The sequence below is a fragment of the Apium graveolens genome, chromosome 2 (genome assembly GCF_009905375.1).
Source record: "Apium graveolens cultivar Ventura chromosome 2, ASM990537v1, whole genome shotgun sequence".
Classification (NCBI taxonomy): Eukaryota; Viridiplantae; Streptophyta; class Magnoliopsida; order Apiales; family Apiaceae; genus Apium; species Apium graveolens.
This window is the reverse complement of record NC_133648.1, coordinates 6,883,500-6,894,092: the sequence shown is the minus strand read 5'-3', so window position 1 is coordinate 6,894,092 and position 10,593 is coordinate 6,883,500. Positions and strand designations below refer to the sequence as shown.

The window sequence follows — 10,593 nt, the reverse complement described above, 5'->3', positions numbered from 1 at the left end:
AGTTCAAGTTTTTAAGCAGAACTGGAGCGTTCTTAACAATTTCTTCATAAACCAAATTTTGAGTTAAAATTATTAATTCTTCAAATTTGATTTTTTTAATCAAAATTGAGTTAACCTCACATTATTCAACTCGGCTCGCGGGTTAAACCATGAGCCGGAGGAGGGAGTATTTAAAATAAGCTACCACATTCCTGGAAATAAATTAATAAACTAATAGAATAGAAATAGTAGTAATGTAAAAGAGTAACAGCTGTCTAAATTGACTCCTAAGCCAACACGTTACACAAAAAAGAAATGAATTTATCATCTCAGCTTTCTCTCTCTACTTCATCTCTTGTTATTGTTCCCCCTCTGCAACTTCTCCGGCACCGGAACTTTCTCTCTCTAAAACTCCGATCACCGCCGTCATCTCCTTCTTCCTCTACAATATCTTGCTCAAACGCTGACGTCATCGTTACGCGAGAGCGCGGGAAAAACGCCAAGCTCATCAACGCTCTGGTAATTTCATATCTCTCTATATAGTGTTAGTATTGTGATTGATAATTGTGATGTTTTTAGTATTTTTTTTAATATTTATTATTGTGTTTTTTTAATTTATTGATGTGTTTAGCTTTATATTTGCATTTTGAATGAGTGTGTAATCTGTTTGATTATTTGTGTACGTAATTTTACGAATCGAATCAAATTTGTAAGAAATTTCATGTTCGAATTGAATGGTAGTAGACTAGTAGTAATAGTAGTGTAAGAGTTATCGGATTTTATAAGCAGCTAGATTTACACATTGATGTTGTTATGGTTTTGGAGTTCGATAGCACAAATACAGTTTGAATTTTGGCCTGTAGATCTAATATTGAAGAGAATTAATTGATTAATTAGTTACGCTCCTGAAAATATTGAACTAGGGAGGATGCAGGAATAGAGAGATTTTATCGAGTCAATTGTAGTAAATATGCCTTAAGTGAATTAGCGGAGATATTTTTTTTGTTGAGAAAGCCTAGCTGTCAAATCATCCCAAATTAGAGAGTGAAGAATCGAAGAGAATAATTTATCGTTGTTTCGTTTGGAGAGCATCTGTTCCGTTATGTGCAGGATTATCCATGTTCCACCATTAAACTCTAGCTTTAGATTTGCATTATTGCATACAATGCAATTACCTAAAATTGTATATAGTAAAGTTTGGTGATAATTGCAGATCCAGCAGAGTTGAAGTTTAAAGTTGTAGATTTGTAGTAGTGATGGTGAAGGTGAAGATGCAGACTAGTTTATCAGATAGCTTAACTAATCACGCGCTTCAATGTGATTTGTATAGCAGTTTGTGGGCAGCTTCCCGTGGGTTAAATAATTATATATTTCCTTAGTGTTCAACCAATGAGCGACTCTTCAGTAAGTTTGTAAAATATTAACTGCCCTTTAGGGTCTCTCTTCTCGAGAATCGTATGATAGTCTTTCTTTCCTTATTGCTGTAGCCATAGAGTTTATATCTGCAAACTGATAACAGGAAACTATGAATAACAAGCTTATACAACATCAGTCATTATATTTTTGCTTATTATCTTTAAAATTAGCAGAGTGAACTTAGCAAAAAATAATAAAATAAAATCTTACAGTATCATTTTTTACAAAGATCATGATTTGCTAATAGTGTATACACAGAATATTTTATGTAGCTTCACTGCAGCACAATGTACTTTTGTATAACCATGTTGGCATTAAGAAATTACAACTTGATACTATTTAAATAGTACATGGAGTCTGTTCTACATTTGTTACATTACCATATTTGGAACAGGGGTAACAAGTTGGTATCCAACTATGAGTTTATTATTAATTTTTTCTGCAGAACCTTATTGCATGACCTTGTTTTCAATTCAAAGTAAAGAAGTTTGAGCTGAGACTTTTTTGGCTATTACTTTAACATGGCTAGTTAGAATATTTGGTAATTGATAGCAAGATGAAGAAGCTTATTTTAGCTTATAATAGTCGTAGCCTTATAGGTCTCTTTGACTGTTCATTCCATTTCATTTTTACTTCTGTGGAAAAGTTCTCCAAAGCACAACTTTTAGTGTAGTGCAGGGTTGCGGTTTAGGTATGTATCTTATTGACCACATTTCTTTACTATCGGCATGTGTAGGCAGCATCAGGATCTAATTAGTTATTTTGGTATTCTTGTACCTGATTTTTCGATTGTAATGTTAGATCATTTATGTGTAAGGGAGTCAAGTGGTCATCTCAATGAAGCTTGCTGAGAAGAAAACTCTGAATCTTGTAGAAATGGGTGTTCAGAGTGCATATTTGTTTAAATAATGCATATTAATTGTAATCTTGGTAAATAAGGGTTATGTTTTGTACACAGGCAAAACATGGTGTCAACTGTCTAGAGCTTCCACTCATCCAACACAGGCACTTACCTGATTTAGAAAGGCTTTCTTCTGTATTGAGAGGTATGCTCTCAGGGTTGTGCTGTTTCACTTTGTTGTGGCACTTGATATTGGAATTATGCTGGGACATGTTATTATGAATACAAGGACATGATATGGTTTGAGTCTTTCAGTTATCTTGCACTTTTCAGTTGCCATCTGTATGATATGTGATTTTCATATTGATATATTGCCCTTCTTCATCATAGTGAACATCTTCTATCATATCTTATCCTTCAGTGACATTAACGTATAGGCATTTATTTAGTAGGTCAAGTAGTTTTTTATTATAGGATGTGGTAACTTTTGTTATTTCAGTTAATTAGAACTCCTTAAGTAGTTGACAAGTAATCAGTGATCTGCATAATAGAAGTGGTATTTTGCATGTCTTGCGGCAACAGAGACGACTTTTGACTGGATTGTTATAACTTCTCCTGAAGCCGGTCTAGTCTTTCTTGAAGCTTGGAAGTAAGATTTTTCAGTTAGTCAGTGATGTCAAGTTAGTAAAAGCTGAAGTTCTAGACGGTTTTTTCATACTGATGTGTTTTGGTTTTTGATTTATAGTGCTGCTGGTACCCCAAATGTGAAGATATGTGTTGTAGGAGCTGGTACAGCAAGCATATTTGATAACGTGGCACACTCGTCAAAACAGATACTTGACATTGCATTTACTCCTTCAAAAGGTATATTCTTGGGAAAACCATACATTCTATGAATCTGATAGCTTTCAGAAGCTAGAAGGTGATTTAAATTCAAAATACTATTCTTTCAGCAACTGGTAAGGTTTTAGCTTCAGAGCTCCCACATACTGGAAACAGAAAGTGCACCGTGTTGTATCCTGCATCTGCAAAAGCTAGCAGTGAGATTGGTATGTGCCTTTAATATTGTGTTTTCTGTTTTGCTTGTATATAACTGATGTGAAAGCACTATAAATCTAATTCATCTGTTTATTGAAGTCTTACATGGCTATACTACTGGGCTGTGATGTCAAAGATCCCAATAGATGCTAGTATTATATCTAGTGGTGCTTTCTCATTATTAATAAAATACGGAGGGTTTTAATTTAAAAGATCACCTACTCTGATACGTTAGCTTGGAAAATGTTCTTGTGGCTTGGGTATGATAATAATACGTGTCCTATTCAGGCGCTATATAAAGCAAGTGTCCTAACTATGTAGAATCTTAAATTTCATGTTGCTTTCACTTTTATTTTGGGAATGTGGAGGATGTCAGCATTCTTTCACAGGTGAATCGAGATTTTTGTTAGATAAGTACAATAGTACATGATAAGAGACATCCCGACGACAAATGCAAGAACTTGTATACCAAGGTCCTGGTGTATAAGTTAACTTCAGTAGTCTTTTAAATTAAAGATACCAGTGTTCTATATGTACTGGTGCCCACAAAAGGAGAAAATTGTATTAGTTTTGGAACTGAGAAAAGAACCCTGCTATGTATTAAGCTTTTTTCTAATATGCAACAAAAAGAAAAGTGATATTATGTAATCATATATTTAGTTTACATTAAATTGATATTCAGCACTCTGTATAATATGTAATAAATGTGGTAGGGGATCCTAAAGTTTTATAAATCCAAGTAAACCTCGCTTCTCTGTCCATGACTGATGATTCTTTACAATTAAAAAAAAAGCCTATTGAAAGTGAGAGCTGCGCGTCTATCTTGCACTTGTGTGTGCAATAAAACCGTTCATGTCTCTATGTTGCTAATGCATTGTGAAATATTTCGATAAGGATCTGACAAATAGCATCTTTATTTCAGAGGAAGGCCTTTCTAGCCGTGGATTTGAAGTTACGAGGCTTAATACATACACAACAGTAAGTATTTCAGGGGCTCATAGAAAGGGCATAAATTCTCAGTATCTTTTGTGCACTTTTAAGGACCTTGTCATGCCTGACCTGCGTACTTTTCATGTAATAAGTATCTGCAAGGGTCATTCTTAGAATATGTTGTAATGCCACTCACTGAGATGTCTATACATAAACCAACAGCTTTTATTGTTTTTCGAATTTGATTGCAATGTTGCTCAGTTTCTATTATTCAGTATGCCGTTGTAAACTTAATGCTCATCTTATCATTAGAGTTAAAAGTTCATATGATAATTCATTCAATTAAAATTTACAATTTCCAGCCATGTCTAATTTTGGTCTTTGACTCAACCCCCCATATGACCACCATTTACAATAACTAATGGAGAAACATATTTGATTAGTCCCAAAGACAAGCAAAGATGAAAGTAATTCTGGCGACTACCTGTAATTGGATGATTTAATTTGATATGGCGCTGGATGGTGCTATATCTTTTCTAGAATCTTTATGACCTAAACTTGATTGCACAGTTTCTCAGATCTGACCATATAATATGAAACTATGTGAATTCTCTTATTATGATGTATCTGGAAGCTCCTGATTACTTCCAGTTTTTCAGGTACCTGTTCATCATGTTGATCCAATTCTTTTTCAGCAGGCACTTTCTTCTCCTGTTATTGCTGTGGCTTCACCTTCTTCAATTCGGTAAACTGTTAGACCATTCTGAAAATTATATATTCTACTCTTCTTAGATGGAGAGTTTTTTCGTGTTTCACTATTTATAGTTAATGCTAGCTGTTTACAACTTTCTTGTCATAATAAATTATTAGGACCATGCTGAACCTATGTGTAGTAGTAGTGCTGCAGTGGCTGTTGTTTAGGATTGTTTTCCTTGACGCTCATGCATCTGTACATCGTTCGGAATCAGATCATTATCATTTTTCCTTGCTTATCTACTTGGATTTTCATATTGTGTATACTAATATTTCTACAATACACTGCCTCCCATGGTAATCACATAAAATGCAAGTTTCATTTCTGAACGAACATTATAATCTTATTTCTTAAGTTTAAGAAAAGGCAGTTTGACAAGGCACCTCCATATGATTATTTTGGAACCCTTTGTGATGTTTCGACATATATCATGTCTAATTTTTTTGTTTAATAATTCCTCCTGTTGTCTGAGTTCAGTCTTTTGCTACAGTGCCTGGGTTAATCTTATTCCAGATTTAGAAAGGTGGGATTATTCTGTTGCCTGCATTGGTGAGACGACTGCTTTGGCTGCGAAAAGAATGGGTCTGAAAAATGTCTACCATCCGACTAATCCTGGTCTTGAGGGGTAACTTAATTTTTGGTATTTTAGAAAAATTCAATTTATATTCAACTGGGTTCTTATGGGCTACATTTATGCATGCTTTGAGTGGTATCTGTGAGGTGTCACACATCCTAAATATCTAGTATTGGGTGATAACGTTTATAGGTGGTGTTTTACTTGGTGCTGATTACTCTGAGATAAACTCTCAGTTGTATATGCTTTACTTATGAATTTCTGTGTCCAAGCATTAACATATACTCCAACTTCAAAAAATGTCTTCTTGCTTAGCGGATCATATAAATGTTTAGTGTGCAGCAGAAGGTATAATATATATAACAAATAATGGCTTCATGCGAAAGTGATGAAGCCCGATAAATCTAGAAGAATAGAAGATGAATGTCTTTGAATTGAATAATAAATTAATCATGATTATTGAATGATTATGATTTGTATGTAATAAGTCATTAAAAATCATTTATCAACTAATGCTTGACATTTTAAAAGGGATTTAGTGTTTTACTCGAAGAAGTCGCAATAAAGATGAGAGTAGTCGGACCTAAAGGAGCAATTACACGAGGGAAGATGAGTAAAAAGTACTACCCATAGCTGTTGCTAGATTGACGAGCTCTAGATATTTACTACGGATTGAATTACAATATGATAAAGCTTCGTTTGTTTCGCATAAAATATATTCCTGATTTTCTAGTGTCTCTTTAGGTTTGGTAAAGTATGATCTCTGATTTACGTCTTCTTTTCTAGTTTTGAGAATATGTCTTCCTGATTTTGCAATATTTGTTTAGTTTAGAGACAATATAATATTTGAAGGGACAGGCGTCTTTTAAAAATTGTTATGATATTAGAAATAATGACTTCTTAAATTATATATTAAATTTTATTACCACTAAAACTATGAAAATTACAACGGAAAACAAATAATTCACTGGATCAGATTTTCTTAATATTTTTTGGAAAACTGATTTCCAGATTAATTTTAAGAAAAGTTATCATCCAGAAAATATTTTTGTGGATATTATTTTCCAAAGATAAGCTATTTTCCAGCCATTAAACGTTGGAGCTCAAGTGAATAAACATTTAGGGTAATTATTTTGAATCCCGATATTTCCATATCTATGATCTTCTATAAGCTATCAAGGGTGATTCTCTTCTATTTTCCTAAAATTCTTTGACTTCATTTGCATATCAGAGTAACAATTATGTTCCACATTAGATGGGGCCCACAGCTGTCAGAGTCTCGTGCACTCAAGCACGAAGATTCACACCTGGCGAATCTTTCACTCTACCATGCATGCCTAGTTGCCTAGATACTTCAAAATTTTATTTAATAATAATATTATACGGAACCTTTTCTATGTGTTGTGATTTTTATTTTAGTAATAATTTTCGAGATTTGTTTTTCTAGTATTTATTTGACAACAAATATTGACAGTATAACTTACTATTGCTACAGAATTTAGATTATTCAACGCTCTCCATTACTCGTAATAGTGGACATAAGTTATCAAAGGACGACACACAAATATTATTAAATCGTGCTCTAATACCATGTTAAGTAACCAGCTCATCTAAAACCTTAAGGTGTTGTAAGAAGTTCTTGAATGGATCATATATTATTCAACAAGTTGTTCATAGCTGTAGTCACAAAAATAAGTCAATAAACTAGCTATCAGATGCAATCTCTTCTAGAGAGACTCTATTGTTCCTTAACTTAGCCCTTATCGGCTTTGTAGAGGTCTCGAGGTTAACTATAGTGTTGGAGTCATTTATACTAATGTGACTGATTAGTCTTACATGCACATGCTAGTGTCAGCTAATATGTAAGAAAGATAATATTTCTGTATTGAATTCATTTCAATGGGAAGCGGTAATTCTTTTAAATCTTTTTGGACGGGAATTTAGAGAGGGTTGGAGGTAACCAATGTCGAGGGTAGTTGGTTGATTAAATGGGACAATAGAAATTTGTGTTCGACAAGAAACCATGTATCTGCAGTTGTACAGAAAATTTGCTACACATTTATTTTCCATAAAAAGCCTCCATGTGATACATTATTATGAAAAGGTAACCACTCTGACTCTAGATAGAAGGTTCGTAGCTTCATTTCCTTTTATTTTTCTCTTTCATTTGTAATCTTTATTAGTTCACGCTGTTACCCCATAAATAGCTTTGATGTTGGTAGTGTACATTGTTGTGGAGAACAATATCTGGGGCAAGTAAAAAGTGATAACTAAAGGAATACCTTTGATTGTATAGTGTATACAAAATTCTAATAGTTTATTGTTTTCGGTACATTTTTATGAAGTTCTGAAGATTCTCTGCATTTATTGGTCCTGTTACTGTCTCTGCATCTTTGCTGTGTTTTTACATACACAGTGCTTGCCTCTATTTCATTGGCTCAATCTCAAGTCTGTGCTATATAGGACGGCTAAACTCGATATTGTAGCTATTTCAGTGTCCTGTCTTTCACCATTTGTGTATGTACTATGTGTACAAATGTATCCTTCGTCACAGCAAACTGAATAATGATATTAAGGGTAACTAATGTTTTAGCTATTCCCTTTACTAAAAAAGAAATAAAGATTCATCTGCGCTGATACTTTTCATTCAATGTCCTGCAAAAAAATATTCAGGATTGGGGGGGACATTAATGCATTGTGTTGGGGCATCTAATAAACATCAAACTAATTTTTTGTCTTACTTTAATATAGCCTAAAGCTCATGTCTTTTATGCCTATTAATAATTTTAAGTTTTCTGGAAATAAATTATGTAGCCTACTATAAAAATTATTTTGCTGTTTAATTTTAAATCAGTATGAAGATCCCTTGTTTATAATATGGTGTGAGGACCGACTTTCCGCATCTTTGCCTTGCAGATGGGTCGACAGCATTCTTGAAGCTTTAAGAGTCCATGATAGGTTTCAAAAGGCGTAAAAGTTTGTATATTGGCATCTTTTTAGTTTTTCCTAGGTTAGCATCTTCTTGCTTTTTCCTCTGAGATACTATTAATGTTAATATGTTATCTTTCTACATATTCGTTTTAGAACTTGAAAGCTGGAAAAAGAACTGATATGTGCAGGATTCACTATTCAGGTAGCTGTGTAAATTTGTAGAGACAAGAAATTCAAACAGAAAAGATAATTCGTGGAGCTATTTGTTGTAATTAAGTGACGATGCTATGTACATTAGGCAGAGCTTGAAGGTTAGTCTATTTCTTGGCAACCCGATTTTTCAGATTGTATATAAGATTTGCAGTTCTGCAGCATTGTAGACTTCCCATAATTATTGAATCTACAATTCTTGTTACTTCACCAGTCCTCTCCTTAAAAAAGCACCGACTTTAGCACAAATGCATATTCTATTTAAAACAAAGTTCACTGGTGAATGATTAGTTCATTTGGGCTGCACAAAAGTTATTGGTTTGATCTGCAGTATTTCCTACTTAATGATCCAATTTTTGGTCCTGTTTTGGTTGGGACGTTCTGGTTTTGGATATTTGTGCCGCCGTAGACTCTAATATGGTGCTCTCATAACTTTTTTTTCCTCAATTTTTTACTGGTGGAGGCAAGGAAGGATGGCGGATAGGTTGACACACGCATCGCCGCTACCACCGCACATCTCTTGTGAAACAAAATTTTACTAAAAATATGCTGCAGCAAATATTAAGTGCAACACAGTTGGGGTGTAATGCTTCCTTCCATGAATTTTTAACTTATCTCTTACAAAAATCTTAGTTATCTTTATTTTTACCGACTTACACAGTAATTTATACAAACACCTTGTCATCTGATTACTTGTAGTAATTGTGTTAATATATAAGGGGAAAGTCAAGTAGGAAGTCCTATTTTGCGGGAAGTGTTGAAGATATGCAGAAACCAGGGCCATATGCTGATGCCCCATATTATGATAGAATCACTCGAGATAGCTGGCACTGCCAATGCTAAAATCTGGTGTACAGTGGGAAATTGACTAATTTGTACGTTATTGTTTTTTTTGTATTTCTTGTCTCATTACTTGGCTTGTATGATGTATCCCTTTCCATCTGGATCCTCTCTACTCTCCTTTGACATTATGTACAATTATACACCATACAATTATGTTTAATTTGCAAATTATACATCATATATTATATATGGCCATGGGTGTTAATCCCTAACAATCGTGTGTTATATAACTCATATGTAACACACTGGTCCAAAACCCTTAGATCATTATAAATAAGGGCTCAGATCTAAGGAATATTTGGGAAGGCTAAATTTTTTTTGTTAAAACTGGACCCTTGAAATATAGATCTGACGCCCCTGCATTAGTATATTTGATAAAGTTTAAACAACACCCGATTGCCAGGGAACATGACCCATTATATATATACTTTATTTTGTTGAACGTGTAATATTACTGGAATTATGGACTTGCTGTGATCTCCTCTCAATTATTTGGTATTTTAATGGTTAGCTAAGTAATGGGAACATTAGTGCTGAAAAATATGCAATTTTGATTTCTTTTGTTTGTGGGGGTGTTTAAAAAGATATATTATATGCATGACAAAGGCGCAATCTGCGGAACCTTGTGCTAGAGCCTGGACTAGAAATAGAAGTTTGGCTTCAGCTCAAAGATACAAGAAAACAGAATCCTACAGAATGCCGACTTTATTTTAGGGGGTACGTTTCTGGGGAATGCGTTCAGGTTCAACATCAGGTATTGTAGTATACAGACCTGCTAATGTTAATAAAGGTACAGACAGTAAAACTATAGTTATGACTTGAGTTTACTACAGTTTATGTTATTGATATTCATAATTTGCTTAAGTTTGTTGTCGGCAGTAAAGATAATAAGGTAAAATGTCATTGTACATGAAAAAGAATGACAGAAAATCGTTTATATCTTTTTTGGTGTTGAAGAGACCACTACCCTTTCTTATTAGATACTCCACAAATAAAGGCATAAGAGATGTGCTTACATGAAATTGCATATAGATGAGACTGGGAAAATGTAAAAAATGAAAAGTGAAGATTTACATC

The 10,593-nt window shown here is 33.8% G+C and overlaps 1 protein-coding gene across 11 annotated transcripts; it reads left to right on the top strand.

Annotated features, from left to right (window-relative positions):
- Positions 1 to 222: 222 nt before the first annotated feature.
- LOC141706829 (uroporphyrinogen-III synthase, chloroplastic) lies at positions 223 to 10,371 on the top strand. Of its 11 annotated transcripts, XR_012568905.1 has the most exons (12): positions 226 to 498; positions 2,354 to 2,441; positions 2,819 to 2,885; positions 2,982 to 3,100; positions 3,190 to 3,285; positions 4,197 to 4,252; positions 4,864 to 4,949; positions 5,449 to 5,583; positions 8,449 to 8,542; positions 8,666 to 8,774; positions 9,137 to 9,256; positions 9,373 to 9,705. XR_012568905.1 is itself a non-coding variant. In XM_074509681.1 (10 exons), the coding sequence occupies exons 1-9, from the start codon at positions 295 to 297 to the stop codon at positions 8,504 to 8,506; spliced, it is 909 nt and encodes a 302-aa protein (XP_074365782.1). In that variant the 5' UTR covers positions 225 to 294; the 3' UTR covers positions 8,507 to 8,542; positions 8,652 to 8,886. The 11 variants fall into 11 exon arrangements, 2 of the variants coding, with proteins under 2 accessions (XP_074365782.1, XP_074365781.1); XR_012568909.1 differs by lacking the exon at positions 9,137 to 9,256 and having other exon boundaries at positions 223 to 498; positions 4,903 to 4,949; positions 9,393 to 9,705; XR_012568910.1 differs by lacking the exon at positions 9,137 to 9,256 and having other exon boundaries at positions 223 to 498; positions 5,449 to 5,598; positions 9,393 to 9,705.
- The last annotated feature ends 222 nt before the right edge of the window (positions 10,372 to 10,593 follow it).